This window comes from Bombus terrestris, chromosome 10 (assembly GCF_910591885.1).
Source record: "Bombus terrestris chromosome 10, iyBomTerr1.2, whole genome shotgun sequence".
NCBI lineage: Eukaryota > Metazoa > Arthropoda > Insecta > Hymenoptera > Apidae > Bombus > Bombus terrestris.
Window position 1 is genome coordinate 9,273,562 of NC_063278.1, and position 17,618 is coordinate 9,291,179.

General features: G+C 40.0%; 3 protein-coding genes and 1 long non-coding RNA gene across 6 annotated transcripts in view; 3 read left to right on the forward strand and 1 right to left on the reverse strand.

Annotated features, from left to right (window-relative positions):
• Positions 1–57: 57 nt before the first annotated feature.
• On the forward strand, positions 58–1,237 carry LOC100647812 (ATP synthase subunit s, mitochondrial). The gene is made up of 5 exons (XM_012312468.3): positions 58–271; positions 340–425; positions 491–693; positions 770–932; positions 1,006–1,237. Exons 1-5 carry the CDS (start codon positions 260–262, stop codon positions 1,109–1,111), a joined length of 570 nt encoding a protein of 189 aa, XP_012167858.1. The 5' UTR covers positions 58–259; the 3' UTR covers positions 1,112–1,237.
• On the forward strand, positions 1,169–3,197 carry LOC105666125 (MRN complex-interacting protein). The gene is made up of 4 exons (XM_012312470.3): positions 1,169–1,304; positions 1,451–1,733; positions 1,810–1,878; positions 1,987–3,197. The coding sequence occupies exons 2-4, from the start codon at positions 1,683–1,685 to the stop codon at positions 2,530–2,532; spliced, it is 666 nt and encodes a 221-aa protein (XP_012167860.2). The 5' UTR covers positions 1,169–1,304; positions 1,451–1,682; the 3' UTR covers positions 2,533–3,197.
• The window catches only part of LOC100647468 (extracellular sulfatase SULF-1 homolog), a 78,644-nt gene continuing 63,781 nt past the window's right edge, over positions 2,756–17,618 (reverse strand). Inside the window, exons 5-17 of one of the 3 annotated variants that reach the window (XM_048409374.1) lie at positions 11,232–11,382; positions 10,924–11,099; positions 9,087–9,197; positions 8,600–8,892; positions 7,374–7,604; positions 6,798–6,984; positions 6,481–6,721; positions 6,240–6,419; positions 5,213–6,176; positions 4,726–5,136; positions 4,450–4,641; positions 4,286–4,373; positions 2,756–4,213 (exon numbers count right to left, since the gene is read on the reverse strand). In XM_048409374.1, the coding sequence (XP_048265331.1) occupies positions 4,120–4,213; positions 4,286–4,373; positions 4,450–4,641; positions 4,726–5,136; positions 5,213–6,176; positions 6,240–6,419; positions 6,481–6,721; positions 6,798–6,984; positions 7,374–7,604; positions 8,600–8,892; positions 9,087–9,197; positions 10,924–11,099; positions 11,232–11,382 (3,319 nt within the window). In that variant the 3' untranslated portion in view covers positions 2,756–4,119. Of the gene's footprint in view, positions 4,214–4,285; positions 4,374–4,449; positions 4,642–4,725; positions 5,137–5,212; positions 6,177–6,239; positions 6,420–6,480; positions 6,722–6,797; positions 6,985–7,373; positions 7,722–8,599; positions 8,893–9,086; positions 9,198–10,923; positions 11,100–11,231; positions 11,383–17,618 lie in introns of all 3 variants that reach the window. The other 2 variants (XM_048409373.1, XM_003398153.4) reach the window with 2 other exon arrangements.
• LOC125385803 lies at positions 11,376–15,098 on the forward strand. The gene is made up of 2 exons (XR_007225456.1): positions 11,376–13,623; positions 13,695–15,098. It is a non-coding gene; the product is annotated as an uncharacterized LOC125385803 (long non-coding RNA).

Below are 17,618 nucleotides of genomic sequence, written 5' to 3' on the forward strand. Positions count from 1 at the left end.
TATTACTTAAATGTTTGCACCTTGCATAAATTCTTAACTTGTATTGTAAATAGTAATGCGCACTGTCTAACTTTCAAAATATTATCTGATTAGATGTCATAGTTCTTTGGTCTATTATAGGATTATGAGTATATACACGATCTTCTATGCGCAATTTGGTTCTTACATTGTGATTAAGTAACTAGTGCTTTTGGAACCTTAAGATTTGAGTAATATTATAATTATTTAATGATATTACTGTTAAAACAATAGAAGAACAATGACAGTCTATGTAAGACTATAAAAAATTTACTTCAGTTTGCCATTAATAGGATTATTGTCATATACTTTTTATTTCAGACATTAAGCAAATTAACATCTTTAATTCAAAATACAAGAAATCAAAGTAGGCCTTTCTTTTACTGGCTTACTGTTGTATTTAATAGGTATTACAATAAAGCATTATTGTTTGATTCATTGAACAAAATATAAAAGAAACATTTTTTTAAAGAGTTGATGCTGATCGTATAAAGGAAATTGGTCCAGATCGTGCTTGTGCAGAATGGCTTTTAAAAAATGGAGCATCTGTCAAATGGAAAGATTTTTCTGAACCATTAACTGATTATAACGCATTACCATCTAGTGGAAACTATTACATTGAATCTATTGAAGCAAATGATGCTGGAATATGTGATGTAGGATTTCCATATCTTGGTTAGTATCTTAGTTAATTTAATGACATGAAATAGTTTGTATATGATCACAATTATTCATTGGGTTACCACATTAGAAGGATGCAAACACATAAAAAATATAAAATTGGAAAGCTGCAGATACGTTGATAATAAAGCTATACCCTATCTATCGCTTATTCAAGATTCTTTAACTAATTTAGAAATTATAAAATGTAAAAGCATTGATGATGGTGGACTACGTCAATTAAAAGTATTGAAGTATGTAATATATATAAAAATGAATAAGATATATCTAACAAAATGTAATGTTGCTTATATTTTGGTATTTCAGAAATCTAAAACAATTAAAAATTCAAGGACTATCACATATCACGGATAATACTGTTCAGAAAGAACTTACTAAAGCTTTGCCCAATTGCAAAATAGACTTTGAATGAATGACTTATGTTTGATTGTTAGCTAAATTATTTTTGATAAATGTGTTAAGATTTGTGTGTAAATATAATAGTATAACATAATAAGTGAAATATAAATATGAATGCATACTGGTTCCTTTAAACAGAGATGAAACATAATCTATTGCAATTCATCATAAGAATTCGCCATTAGGAGTAACCATCTTTATAAAAAGTAACTTTAATTTGTTATGCTTTGAATAATAAGAAATATTTTACGAAAATTATTACCTTAAAATGTAATTAAAGTAGTATTGCTGCTTTTCATTTCTTTTTTGCGCGTTTATAACAAAATATTCAAATGAAAATTGTAAAATCTAGAACGCATAAATCGAATCAAATCTACCGGAAGCATTTAATCTATCGGAAGTACCGAAAATTGAACAACTTAGTTTCCCGCCAAAATGTGATACCACCATAATGGTCATGCTGCATCTTCAAGCATCAAGGACATTCGAAGTTTGAAATAATTTGAAAAGTGTTATTCTTTGAAACATAATAGATTTAACCTTAGAAAGCGTTCTTTGCAATCATATTTCTATAAATTAGCATCATGTCACAGGAAATGAACATTTTACGCTGTTATTCGTGTAAAACATATCAAGTAACTATCAAATGCGCAGTAATTTATTGTCAATTGGTATTATAACGTTCGATTTCTAATAATTTATGAATTATAGGTTCACATAGTCAAGAAAGCAAAGAAATGGCAATGCAAAATATGTAATTTTAAACAGACATTCAAACAGGTTAGTTAATTCCATTTATAGCAGAAGAATTGTAATTTCAATGTTCATCATAATATATCACAAAACAAATGTCATACGTGCAAGGTAGCAGATGATTGCAATTTTTAGGCTTATTTTAAAGGCTCAGGTAGAGATTGTCGTGTTATGGTTCAAAAATTAAATCTTATGAAAAAACATGAGATTCAGGAGAATATATCCTTTAGTGGATGTAATAGTATTAATGATAACTATATGAATTATCATCCTGAAAAACCAAAGCCAAATATAAAAGTGGAAAGCAAGTGGGCAAAATATCTAGATACACCAGAAGAGATTAGATCTAATACTTTTGAAGCTGCAAGTAATCAAAGTAGCAATTATAAAAAATCTGATGATATAGAACATCTTGATAATAATACGATGTACGACTGCTCACAAAATGAACACACAGATATAGATAGCGATCTTTCATATGAAAATGATTCTAAACAAGATTTGATCTATAATAATGAGGAAGAATATGATAATTTTATACCAGAAGAAATAGATAATGCACTATGTAGCAATGATAATAGCGGAAGTACTAATTTGTATAGCAAAAATACCACTGAAATTAAAAGTGCAAAAAACATTTTTGATGACAATGAAGATTTCGATCCTACTATTGATTTTTAAGTTCTGCATATCTATTAATTAAGAATTATTTGAAGTCAGAAATGTTTTCTTCATGCATATTATTTTTCTATTAAAGTTCCTGTTAATTTATGTAAAAGACATTAAAAGATACAAAGAAATATGTTTATATTTTTTCAATTTCTTTTTATCTTTTTTTTTTCTTTCTTTATTATCGAAAAATTTGTTCATTTTTTTATTTAAGTGAACGGAGTATCAATCGCAATTCGGACAGTATTTATTTATTTATTTCACATGATTTAAATACATTGCTTTAACTTCAAAATCTTGAAGATATTCTCAGGGCACTAACTGAGAATCTAGTACATAACACAGACATATACTTGTAAAAAAATAAAATGCTAATGGAAACAAGCATCTAGCTATTGTATAGTGACTTATAGATATGTAATATTTCAACTACAACAATAGAAATTGTAAAAGGACAAATATTGTCTAAGACTCTTTTAGAATTGTTCAAGCAAACGTTTTAAGTAAGCAAAGTTTACTTTTTGCTTGTATACTTATAGCAGCATATGCATCCATTAGCATTCAATTTTTTTTTTTTTTTTTTTAATAACAGATTGTTAGATGTAGCAATCACAAAAGTGTTCATACTGTTTCTAGAAAGACAGAAAATTACGCAGAATAAATGATGTTAAAAGTTGCTTTTTTAATTGTTCTCATTGAAACTCGTACAGTCTTAGCATTGTGGCTTAAATTACCTTCCTTTTTCCTGTCTCTACTCAAACATCCTAGTAACGATTGGCTAGAACGATTGTTAGACACAAAAGTGACAATTTATTCTGCAACATGATTGCTTGAAGGCAATAGGAAAGAATAAAACGAATGGCAGTTTTGATAGAATAAACGTTTCATGAACGTACTGGCGTATAGAAATTTTCGTAAGGAAAGGTAAAAGGCTTTTGGCAGGACGATTTTTATATTGTGTTTTGTTCTTTCGTTGTGCGTTTCAGTTCGTAGTCACGTAGAATTCGAATTTGAAATAGCTCTTTAACGCGATAGACGAACTCTCATATCCTTCTCTCCTCTTAGACACTCTATTGTCTATAAAGCTACTGATATCGGTTATTCACCTCGTAAAGAAGTATCGTGTTGCTAGTTCTGGATAATCGAAGATTTTTTTAAATTTCTCTAAATCTCGTTAGGCAAATATAGTTTTATTCGAGATAATTCGCTTCTTGTATAAAGAGACTTAAAGGGACGTAGTAGTAAATAAATTATTATAAAAAATATCGGCTATTAAGTAAAAAAAGGATTGTTTAGATCGTTTTCGATTGTTAAATACGCGTGATTATAATACACGCGATACGCGTCCGATCAGTCGCAATAATTTTGCCATAAGAAGTATAATGTTAAAAATATACACGGTGTACTCGTATCGAGCAACGCGAGTCTAATTAATAGAATCCGAACATTCTCAATTAAATATCACGTATCCTTTCTCAATTAAATATCACTAAATAAATTACGTTATTAAATGCATCGCGAAATTAATATACATCTAAGGCAATGCTGTCACGCATCCTTCGACGACTTGTCCAAAGAGAAATAAACGAACCATGATTATCAGTACTGATGTCTGTGTCGACGATAATTCACCGCGTCTTGATGATGCTTCCAACTACTTTGCCAACTTCTGCTTCGTCTGTTCCAAACGCTCCTTAATAAAAAGTAATAATTCAGTATATCACACATAATCTAAAGTCAAGTTTTCGATTAAAAATATATTTACGTTTGCAACTTTTTTCGTCTCTTATTCGGCGGGCTACTGAGTTCGCTTTCTCGGATAATTTGTAACGTTGATGGTATGAACATATCTTCTATAAAAAGAAATATCAACAAATTAATAGATAAATTTCTAAAATTTCTATTTTATATATTATCAGTCAGACATACCAAAGGAATTTGCGTATTTTCTCTTTGAAATGAATCTCTGATGTTGCTGCAGTTGTGGCAGCGCTTCCCTCGCGCTTCCAACCGTACAATCCCTTGTTCCTTTGCAGCCCTTCAAATGTTCCAATTGATCGTGAAGATAGGAACGTTCTGATGATGTTAAAGATGAAAGCCTGTTCCACTGTTCGAATGGATCTAAACGAAAAAGGAACAAGAGCTAATAATTGAAACCAATTTTCCTTAGAAAACTGAGTTTACACGTACAAATGCCGTACTCACCGATCCTGAGGTTATAATAAGTGACCAAGCCAGTAGTAAACTCGCAATAAAGGAAGTTGTGTGTCGCGTTAATGGTACGAATACACGAATACGTATTATTATTAGCATTCATACAAAAACAGAATGGTCCCGCGCTCCATAACGGAGCTGTGCGCCAATGGTCGTTATCGTGTTCGAAGCAGTTCATCTTCTCCGTTAAACATTCCTTCTCGAGTTTGGCCTTCTTTCTCAATTTCCTTTCCTTCTTCTTCAAACGTTCTTCCTTCAACCTTCTTCTTTCCTCTCGAGCAATTTCTTTCTCATCTTTTTTCGAGTAAGAATCAGGCTCGCAGTAGCACTTATGACGAGCTTCTAGAGGACTGTTCAACATCGGTGGTAGTCGACGATTACTATTTGCTATATCTATTATATCTAGTATAAAAAGAATAAGTTCAATCAAACCTGTATTCAAATATTTTCGTGAGTCACTGTATGCACAATTACTAACCTTGCCTGTTCCTTCTATCAGGAGATTCTAAAATAGTAACATCGATCCTAGAGGGTCCAAGATTGGTCGTTCTATTCTTCTGCACCTTTGAAAACCTTCTAGTCGAAGATGCCGTAACTGGTGTGGTCATGGGCGTCGTAGTCACAGTCGTAGACGGGAACGTTCTCGAACGAGCTTCGGTACTTGTCCTGGGAAACACCGGAGTCGTTCTTTGTGGCTCTGTCGATTCACCGAGAGTAGACGTTGTCTCTGATCCTGTTGATAGCACCGTTTGGCCGTTTGTTCCTATCGTAGTTTCTTTGGTAAAGTCATTCGTGGCTCCTATACTGCTAGAAGTCTCTTTTCGAATCGTAGTTTCTTTCATCGTCGTGGTAGGAACGGTTGCATACTTGGTTTGATGATACTTCTGATGCCTCTGATTCGGTGTGGTGCTTTGCGTAGTCACAGTCGTCTCCATTGTTTCACTAACATTCACTATTGGAGTCTCATCATGCACGCTGTTTGTGAACAGAGTATTGTTCCTTCGATGATGGTGAAACTTCCTGCGCCTTTGTGGTTTATCATCCTCCACTTCCGTCCTGTTAGCGACGACTTCCTTCATCTTTTGACGACGTGGCGCCTTTTTTTGTTTGGAAGTCGTTGATAACGTGGTGGATGTTGGTTCAGTCGTGGTGGTCGTATCGATATCGGTACTTTCTGTGACTGTAACGTTAAATCTAGGCTTCTCCGTAGTATCTGTAAATGCAGTTTTGTCTTCCGCCACTTGGTTGTGTTTCACGATAGAACGAATGGTTGATGCAGTAGGATTAAGCGTAGTAGTGTGATCGTGTTTCTTGTGATGGCGATTCACGTGGTTCTTCGAAGGGTGATGGTGCGATTTGTGTGCTTCCTCTGTGTTCTTTGACCCATCCTCTGGGTCTCGCATAACTTGAGGTCGCTTGGTCATCAAGTGACGACGAATATCCTGGAATGAATACCACGTCATACATACTTTGTACGAAATAAAACACGTATCTTCGATGCTCACTTTTAAAGTTTCCAACTGTAACCTCATTTCTCTGATCTGTTGTTCAATTTCTCGCCTCGAAATTCGCCATTCGTTGGGATCTTGGTACACGGTTTCTGAGCAGTTCACGCCTCCTTGTGGAAGAACCGAACATTTCGGTGGAAACGTTCTTTTTGATTCTGATTGCCGTGCTTGGGTTGCCTAAATATGAGAATGAAGATCATACGTTCGCCTGTAAATTTGTTATATTAGAAGTATATACCTTTAAATCATCCAGTTCTTCTTCGATACTCTCCATGATCTTCGTCACATGTTCAACAGTGTCTTTCTTCATGACACTCCTCCGTACCCTCCTGTGTCTCTTTACCACGTCTTCAATGTTCAGCCGTCCTTTCACTACTTTATCCAAACTAGGATCGAAGTCATTGATCGAGTATTCAGATTCATTTAAATTATCGAACTCGAGAGATTCGTCTTCCGACGTCCGATTATCAAACCTGTCCCTAGGAGCACATTCATTACGATGAAACGTTCGTGTCTTATCCAACGAATCATCAACGACTTTCTAAACTTTCGTACCTGAAGATCAAGTTTACGTATTCCCTCTTAACATCGTTCGCGAGGCTGTTCAGTTCCTGGAAGAAGTCCTCGTCGTCCTCCTCGTCGATGGCTCGTCGGTCCCGGTCACCATCATTATAGTCATCATCGTTCCCATCGATATCTCGGCTAACATCTTCGCTGTCCATATCTGACACGTCTCGTTTGCCTGAGAAAAATCGTGAACGATGATCTCCTTCCTTACTAAGAATTATTAATCTCTGCATCCTATCCCCTTATTGATCTTTTAATCAACCAAAATGATTTTTTATGGCACGGGACAAGAAACCAATTGATCTTTATTTTTATTGGAAAAGCGTAAGAATGTCGGAAATACTTTTTAATTTCTCAATATTTAAACACGCGTCTGCTCTACTAACATTAAGAAATTTTTAGAAAATTATGCGGATCAATTTCTTTCCTGAGTGATTCGCATATCCCATATCGTGGCAAATGTGATATTTCATGATATTAAAACACTCAACATTATTAAAATATTTTTAATCTCGAGAACGTTACTAAATAAATTGAATGGAATGGGTAGCTCTCGTGAGATACCTCGTCTAGCAAAATATCTGGCCACGTCCGTATACACATCTGTGGGTCTTCTGTCTCTGCCAAAGCCATATCGATGCCCATCGATGTAATCATTCGACTCCAATCTGGTATAAACGACTCCATTTGGCGTGAAACAGGCGCATTTCTTCGACATCCTTGGCGAAGGGGCGGCATATTTGCACTTGTGTCTCCTCCATCGGTGACCTTCCCTCTCGCAGCGCCACTTTTGACCTGGAATACAATTCGTCTGGACTTCCGGTCGCGAGCACTCGATGGCCAACCGTTCGTGCTTCGACGAGAAGGATGAGTGAACAGGATGAACCCTATTATCCAGGTGTGGATCAGAGTCTGAAAGGCGGAGATCATCATTTTACGGTTATTCGCCGCTATTTTCTTGCAATCGTGTTCCTTGAGAATATTCACTTCTCGGGGTCCGTCCTTCGTAGTTACAACTGGAAATCCCATTCCATAGCGAAGGAGAGCGACGAGAGGAGATTTTATGAAAGAACCGGGTGCGCGGACCAATAAAATGGGATTAAACTTTGATCATTGCGTAAATCCCGACTAGCGAAACTTCGACAAGACTTACGTCCGACCCCAGAGGGATTCGAGCCCCTTTTCAATGTGATTATCCAAACCGGTTGAATAAGAATTCGTTCGACTTAACCGCGAGTTTCAATTACGTTGAATTCCTGGACGTAGCCGAAGAAGAAGTTCCTTCGATGTTTTTTCCGTGTCGCAAGATACAGCGTCTGTCGAAACTAATTAAAACTTTACGCTTCTAAGAAAATCTGAAACCGATACAACCTTAAAGAATATCGATCTTAATCGCTTAAGTAATTCCTTCTGCTGATGACTTAATTAAGCCGATCAAAGAGCACGCAGAATACAAGTAAGCAAGATAACAGTTTTTCTTCGACTTTACGGATCTCCTATCTTTGTTCGAATTTTTCAATTTAATCTAACCGAAACGACTACGCTTTGCTTAATTCCGTCGTCGGCTCTGTGTAAATCTCCGGCTTCGAGTAATTTATTCATTGAAAGATCGGATCATAATGCGAGATTGCAGCTCTCCAAAGCGGAGAGCAATTTTATTGCCGCGAAAAGGTCAGCGTGAAGTGTTACGCCTTCCTGCGGGGGAAACCGCGTCCCAAATAGGGAAAGGCTACATAAAGAGCAAGAATTACGATTTGATAATACGCAATAAAACGAGGCAAATATCTTACTCGATTCGTCGATGATCGAGTCCTCGAAATCGTCATCCTCGGAAATGTCTTGATCACTGCCTGTATCGTTCTCCAAGAATCGATGCTCCGACTCGCGTTCCGCGTCTGGATCGGCAACGTTGTCTTCTTCCTCTTCCGGCGTGGCGTTCGCGTGCTGTTTTGCCAACGTTTGGTTCTGCCTTCTGGCTTCCCGTGCTTTCGATTCTGCGATCGATTCCGGAGTTTCACGACGTCCGGAAGATTCGATCAGAAACGTATCCGGCCACTTAAACTTTGATCTTCTTCCATGTTTACTGCAACATGCGATTCTTCTTGAAAAATCAAGTTTTTACAATCCGAATATCTCGATTCTCTTGCTTGGCAGTTTTGTTTCATTTTATCTTTCTTCGTCTTATTTAACCCACGGGTAGGTAATTGTCTTTCAACGTGGAATTTAGTTCACGATATATATATGTGTGTATAGCGAAAAAATTGGCGATATACTTACTTCTGAAAGAGTTTCTTAAAAGAACGACCGTCCATCTGGGGGGGCGTCTCGACGCCGGCTATGTCCAGGAACGTCGGCGCCAAGTCGATGTTCAAAACTATGTCGTCTACTCTGCAACGTCATATAGATGCTTTATAGTAATCCAATATTGCAGCTCAACCCTCGGGGTAAATACCAGTTCGGTAAAGTCGCTGCGAATATTCTGATATTTCGTCCTTCGAATCCCATTCCTTTCATCTCGTTTTATCGCGTTATAGATCTTTGATTTTTCAGTATTGTTCAATTTCGAACGTTTGTAGGGCTTAGGGAAACATATAGGAAAGTTTATAATAACAGTTCACCTTCTTACTCCTACTATTGTATTTTAAATCTCAAATTTTTAATCTAAATGTATTTCCATTCCAACAAGATTATTCAGAAATTGTCGTAGATTACTAGATACCAGTGGAGGTCAGTCGTAATGATGCACGAGCAAGCAGTTGATAAAAACTGCAACAATAGCCCCGAGAAGCGCGATCTATCATAATATTTGCTCTATCGAGCTAAACAATTTCACCCCTGACATTTGAGTATCGCAAGGACGAAGCCAATATCAACCCTATGGCGGCGTAATAAAGTGACGAAGAATTTCGAACAAAGGATATAGAAAATAATCATTTACGCTTGTGGCATCAAATAAAAAATTGTGGCATAAATACATATATAAGTGTTTTTAACTTTTGTAGCCAACGTTTGCAGTTAAGATAACAAATTATAATAATTATATTTAACGATTTGCCCGAGTTTCTCTCGTGTTGCACCGTGAAAGGATTGAACGTTTTCATCGCTTCGCGAAAACTTTCATTCGAAAGAAAACAATATTCTTTTCTGCAACACATCGCGTTTTTCAAACGAACCATGGTATTGCTCCGCCTCGTGGCAGAAACCAGGCGCCGTTTATTAAATCTAGAAGGGATTGCACGCGGAAGCAAACTTGCCCCACGCCGCGCCGTGGTATTAACCTAACGACGATGTTTATAACAGACACGGTTCTGCTTCAATTTATACGCGAATGGCCGAGGGTTCGCGTTCGCACGGTAGTCTGGCAACTCGAAAACGGTGAGCTGTCTCGTCGGTTAGCGCACTGTCTTTTACTCCCCGCGTCGAGTTTACCCCGATAATTTATCGTTTCCGAAGTTGCTGCGCGCAGCCGTAATTCCAGAAGACGATCAGACAACGATCACTTATACGCGTACTAATACGCTCTATTTATCGCGAGCGTAATCTCGTCACGACGCGTGGATTTAAGGGCACGAACGCGATCGTACGTTCGACGCGTAAATGCACCGTTTTGCCAGGAATGTAACAACACGAATGCAACATACGGCAATGGCCAGGCACTTCGACCGAAATTATCGCGTGTGCTTTTGTGCTTTAGCCCATTCGCACATCAATTTACGGGGCAACGTTACCATCCTGACGGTAACTACCGATTCACCACGTGTAACATTGTTGCAAGACAATGACCGATTATGGAAGAGAGATACCCAGTAGCGCAAGATAGAATGGAATAGCGAAAGTAAAGTTGAGAAACGATTCTACGGCCGGTTACAACTGTAAATCTTTCTCTACTGGCGAATCAATTTATCCAAATGCAGCCACTAGTCTCCATCTAACTTGCGTGATTTACAACTTCACGCCTCCTCTTCGCGCGCTCGACCGACTCATGATGACTCGTTTATTTGTCCTACTTATAACTACCTACGAAGATACACTTCCCGGCACGACGAGTCCGAGAAGTGGACACGCAGCCCGGCCTACGTGGAATCAAAATAATCGTACAACGTGCGGTGCTTACATGGTGCCAGGTTCGATTCCAGGTCCTCTGATCAAGAACGGTACCCTGACATCGAACTCGAACGGGAAGCTCTTTCCTTTGATCAGACCAAATTGTCCCAAATGGTAACCGTGGTCGGACGTGTAGATGATATACGTGTTGTCCAGCTCCCCCAGGTCTTTCAGTTCTTGGTAAATCTGTTAACAAGCGGACGCACAAAAATAAACGAGCGTTCCGGCGAAACGAGTGGTTCTCCTGACGCGACCGTGGCAAGAGCTTCAATTAATACGTGTCTGCAGAAACGTTTCTAAACGAATGAATCACCGTACCCTGTCCACCGCATCGTCCACGCTCTGCAACGTTTGTAGCCTTTTGGTCATCAGAAGATCCGTAAACTGTTTGTGAATCGGCTGCATTTTCTGCGTCACCTGCAGGATCCATTGCTTGTCAGGATTCGGCGCGTAATCGTAAGCCGGCGTGCTGAAACGAAAAAGATCATATTGGCTATAGTGAAACAGGACTCGTCAAAGGACTTTCGCCGCTTAAGCTACTCGTTTGGCTTCGACCAGAGCTCTCAACGAATACCCTGGTTAGCCGATTAAGTGGCTCGAGGCTTCTGTAACTAGGATTCGAGCACGTTAGCATGCAGAATCCGAACTGGCCAGGGGAAATTGAATTAATCTCGAGTATCGAACGAGAGTTCGATGCAACGAGTAGGTGAAACGCGATGGACCCTCGAGACGCCGTATCCTCTCCTCCTTTCCCTTCCTCTTTCCATCTAGCTCTCCACCAATTACGCGAGACACAAAATTATGGGTAATTGGCCCTTCACCTTCCTCCACGTCCTTCAGAAATGCTCGGCTGGAACGTGCTGGATCTCTTTGTCTTACCCGATGGACCATCGTACGAGACGCGAGAACAGGTTTACAGGCCAGTTGTTCGGAATTTCATAGAGAGCTATGATAGCCTAGAAGGGTAGCAAGAGTATTCGACGCGTTGTAACTTTTCTATCTAGCTGCGCGTACTTATTATAGATTGTTAAACGTCCATTCTCGAGATATTAAAAGGCAGAACGTTTAATCGAATTCCACGGCTACTCTCCCTAATTCCAAATTAATTCCCGTGAAATGAAATTGAGACCTTGTCCGGGGAAGAGAGACGGCGATGCGTGTCGACGGTGCATGAAAACGAGCGTTTCGCGTGCGCAATAGCTGTCCGGTACCTATGACGCGGATCCCGTGGAATCTCGTTTCGCTTCAAGCGAGACCGTGCTGGATTTTCGCGAAAAACGAACGAGAGGAACACCACCTAACGCGATCATCGCAATAGCAATGCACCCTCTGTTCTCGTTCAATCAACGTTCCAACGAGAATCCAACGGCTGCAGCGATAAATCCGAATAGAAACGCCCCCTTTTCAACGAAATCTAAGAAAATGAACGGGAAACCGGAGGAGATTTCTCCAAACAACGAATCTACGATTTCTGAAGGGAAAGAGTGTACTCGAAGCTCGAAGCGAGGTAGATGAATCTAAGACTGGCTGGAGTTTGAAGAAAGAAGAACGTGGTTTGCGTTAATTTCCTCGGATTGCCTTTTCGTTTGCACAAACGTTGCTGCGGTGCAGAGAAGTAAAGGGAAGGCCGAGTCTTTATGCAAATTTAAAATAAAGCTCGCAATCTGACGGTGGCTCCCGAACGAAGAATATCGTCGTCCGTCCTGGTACAGAACATTCCCCTCCCTTCCAATCCCCCCTCTCCAGTCTACCGTCCATGTATATTTCGTCTGGGCTCCTTAATTGCAGCCTATTCTGCGTGCACCGGCTCGCCACGGCCACTTAACTTCCCCGCGAGACACTCGACGATTATATTTGCACCCAGACACGTGCCCCCGCACCACCTTCCCGCTCTCGTCTCGCTCGCGCACACGGTATCCCTGAAATTCGCGCGCGTGTTTTGTCTCCACGCGTGCATCCCTCACGCGCGCACTACTTGAAAAGCGAACCGTCGTTGCACGCGCTGGAACGCTAATCGACTGCCTTCCCTGGGTAATTATAGAGCGCCTAACCGAGGACAATCGATTTCTTCGCGCGATCTCGGCACTGCGCGGTTCCTTCTCGCGTGCTTTTACTCGCTTTGCGATCCAGTCGGTTAGCCGATTTGGTGGTGCTGCAACTGGTGTCGCGTGAAACGGTTGTTAAATTCTTGAATTTTTGAAATTTCCAATCTTTGAATTTCTGAAATCGAATTTTCGATTCGATGATTTTCGATGAATCGAAATTTCGAGATTTCGAATTTTCAAGTTTGCGATTTCTTGAATTTTTCAATTATATTCTTCAGCGCCTTTGATGGAACAATTTAAATATACATTCGTTTCGTGTTTGCGCCGACCTGGTTCTCCATGCACTTGATCAACGCTTCGTTAGGTTCGAAGTTGCAACGTCCACGCTCGAGAAAGCTACTTTTCTTTGAAGAGGAGCGAATAATGGGGAAAGTTGATATCTTACAGACGCCAAATAGTATCCGATGTTTCGCGGATCATCACTTTCACTGTCTGAACTGTTGAATAGGCGCGACGTCTCGTTGTTTGCATATGCCACAATGGAGTTTAAGTCGCGTCGTTCCGTTACTAAACGTGCTCGATTCATTGCTCGTTTCACTTCCAGAATCAATATCGATACTTCTTTTCATCGGTCTTCCAGACACATAACTCTTAAAGAATACTAAGTAAGACTTTTTATTCCATCTTTTATTGTTCGGCATTCCAATCACGGAATTATAAACGTTCAATATTTCAGATATTACCAAGGCTTGTGCTAACAATTTACGAGGGCTTAAATGTATACCGCTTTAATACTCCATAAAGTATTTCTCCTCTTATAATGGACGATATCGAGGGGCAAGGTTACAAAGACATTCGCGTTCAAAGTGGACGTTGGCAAGGATATCGGGCGTATCGGAGGTAATCGATATTTGAGGCACTCGAAATGGCTGTCAAGCAACTTGGAGTGTCGTAAGGAGTAGCAAAAGGAGGCCACGTACACGGAAGAAAAATAAGTGTTCGTTGGTAATAGTCTCCATTGAAGAGCTCGCTTTCTCTTTTATTCTTTTCGACCGGTGACTGGTGGAAAGAACTCTGGACGAGTAACGAAGCACGCGCCCGATCACAAGGGATCGATTGTCGAGACGTTGCGAATGCACACGTCTCGAATTGACTCGTACAAATAACCGAGCTGTGCTCGTTCGACCAGCAAACGTTTCGATCGACATATTTCACGTTGGTGCACTATTAACGATCTAAGACGCCATCGAATCGAACCTATCTATCTCTGTCCGTTCAATTCTTCGGTTTTCTTGTTTATTTCTCGAGCAAAGAAACTCGACGCAGTCAAGCAACCTCTTCTTTCGTGTCTCTCTGCTTGCGATCAAGCCGATACGCGTACGCTGTGTCGCCACATATTTACGCACGCCTCGTTGATCAATTCCAACGCCATTGGGTCTCGTGGTCGCGCGATCTACGCAAATTTGAAAGTCGGTGGAAATCGTGACCGCGATGCGCCAACAGTCGATCGATCGTGACCGCGATTTTTCAGAGAAGAAAGATGACTAAATGGAGAAAAAATGTACGGTAGTTCTATACTAACGAGCTGAAATTTGTCTTGTTAATTGATCATCGCTGTTTCCACCAGTTACCGACTTGTGGATTGAATTGTTGAACTCCTTTCCAAATGAAACTTCAACTGCACATATCCAAGTTCGTATATTTAATTATCATGATTGATAATTGACTAAATGGCAAAATTTAATGGTATTATGGCGGCACTCGAGCACGGAACTTTCCAACGGCTTCGCGACACAAAGCGCTATATCTTCAAAGCGTAAAGCCGACGTGCCTAATGTGCCATCGATATCCCTACGGTTCTTCCGCCGAATGTTCGGAAAAATGCATGCGCGGCAACCGCCGGTACATCTAATAAACGCGTGTGTAGTAGGGATATCGAAGGGCAACTAAGGAAAGAATCCGTTTGGTTTCGAACAGAAGAGTCATTCTGCCTTAAGCCGCGAAGTGCGAAAGGTTCAGCATCATAGCGAGGCAAACACAAGCCGAGATACGCGATTGTAAACTCTCAATGGTTAATCATAAGTGTGAATCATATATTGTTGACCTGTTGATTGTTAATAGTAATAAACTTTTTGTTGAACATCTGAGTATTCCTTCCGCACCTATCACGACTTACCACCTTAGTATTAGTTCTTCGAATTCAAACATTTCATATACATGAACCTAATAATTATACGAAATAAATTTTGCAGATTTGTATGTCTCCCCAGATAAATCTTTGACCCATGACTAGTTAATATCGCACTACCCTAATCAGAAAAATGTACGCTCCGAAACGAATTCGAATCCGATTTTACGGCGATTAATTTTTCCTCCCTAAAAACAGGCGGAGATCTGTATTCCCTAACGGCAATGGTGGCATAAATTCCTTCCGCTAATTACTCGGACGATAAATTTCGATTATCTGATCAGTGGTGATATTAACAGGGCTGGGCGCGTTTCGCTGGAATTAAAACGGACCCTGCGGCGAACCACGTCGTTGCCCCGCGACACGGCCACACTTAATACAAGCTAAATCTCTGATAAACTCCGTTCCCGCGCCCACGGATTAGTTACGGTGAAAGGGTGCTGTCAAAATATAAACGTGTCTCGTAAACGCGCGATAACGCTGCTTTACCCGTGTCCACGCGTCTACCACTGTCCCTAAAATGGCACGGGGCCATTAACACGAATGCTGCGACCAGATTACAGTAGATTGGTCGTATTAATTGACGGTGAACGTCATGGAGCACGTGGAAACGAAGACAAAACCACCAGTTGATCTGTTCGCGTGTCCCCTTCGAATCGATGAAGCTCGTCGCTGTATTCAAGATCGTAGAAATTGTCGAATATAGGATTACTTGAGCCCTAGCTTCAACGTCTTAGAATTGAATCTCCAACTTTGCATAGAACAATTAAATTTGTATATTAAGACATATCATTAGCCTGTAATGTAGCAACGAAAGAATGAGAAAATATCGTATTTAGATCAAAGTAGATTGGTTAACTTGAACGAAATACCCAGTCCTTTTTTTTGGTCCTCGATTAGTCTTCAATCGGCGTCATCGACGTGACTCAGTCGAGTGTCAGACAAGTTAAGCCTCTTTCTACTGAAATCTCGAAATTAACGTGTCCTTCCTTTTCATAGAACGTTTCAACGTCGACTAAGGTGCTTTGCTCTTGTTAGCTCTGGATTTAGATTATATTAGTTAGGCTAGGCTCCTCGAAAAGTGCACACGTCACGCGGCGTGTTTCGTTTATCTTGACCTCGTTGGCACGAGGAGAACTTTGGAAGATTGATTCGCTCCGAATGTATAGATGTTCTGATTAAAGCAGTTCTCTCCCTCGGGTCATTGACATTGTCTTTGTTAATGGACTAAGTTGTTCTTATAATATTTATTCAAAGTAAGCGTTTAAGTACGACGATAAAAACACTCGATATGTTTTTTTGGTTTTTAAATCTCAATGGCACTCTAGTGGCGTTCATTAAGTTTCAATTTCTCGACTCTCTTCCTTGATTTAATCAAATCCTCGGGAGATCCTGCTAAGATTTCCTTTCGATTCTGTTTGATGGTGTGCGATAGGAGACGCTCGTTTTCTCGTCGAGTAAATTACGTTTCACCTTTTTCCCTAGTTTCCGATGAAAAGCCGCGCTGCTCTCGATTTCAATCGAGCCTCGATCGATACGGTCTCCTGGTGTCCCAGTAAGGCGACCGCTTATCAGATATTGCATAAAACAGATAAGAATGCCGTGGAGTTCGTAAAAGTAAATTGCGGCCGATCAGTTCGCGAAACGCACCACGACTCTCCCATTCCACCTGCCACGATCGAGTCACGAGTCGTTCGTATCAGCTCCGCGATCAGTATTGTTAACGCGTCGCTACTCTTAAGAAAAATTCCGATTATTCGACGTAAGAAAAAGTAATTGAAGACGTAAATAAGCAAGTACAGCATGTAGATCAGATGTAGTACAGATGTAGAAACAAATCGAGAACGTTGTAAATAATAATAAATCTACATGTTATAGGAAACATATTAGTTGCTACATGCGATAGTGGGAGAACAACTGAATTTTATCCGTATATTTTACCAACAATTATTCAAATTCCATAAAATACGCTGTTGTAAAAAACTTATACAAGCTATGAGTCATTTTGAATATCTTAAATATTCTCTTATGTCGTAACGATTAAAAAGAGATTCGATAAAAAAGATTACAATCACATTGTATTAAGGTTTGGAGGATAATAGCTAATGGGCAGAAAGAAGCGTCGATCTACCATGTGCCATAAAATCGAAGTAAAAAATGGCAAGATTAAATGATACAATTTGATCCATGAATCATCGCTTTGGATCGCTCGAGGCATAGAAAAGAAAGAAATTCGATCGGGATATTACCGGAGTCGTAAAGCCGATTTCGTGCTGCTTGTCGCTCGAATCGTTCTCGATCGAGCGGCGGGGGTAAAAAAGGGAAAAAAATATTAATTCGTCGAGTGAAACGACTCGGCCAACGGCTGCTTAAGGGCAAGGCAGCGAGTTAAAAGCGTCGTGAAAGCACGTAATTGCGCGTGCTACAGCGCACGCATTAATTTCACTCCCTCTCACTCTCACGTTCTCACTC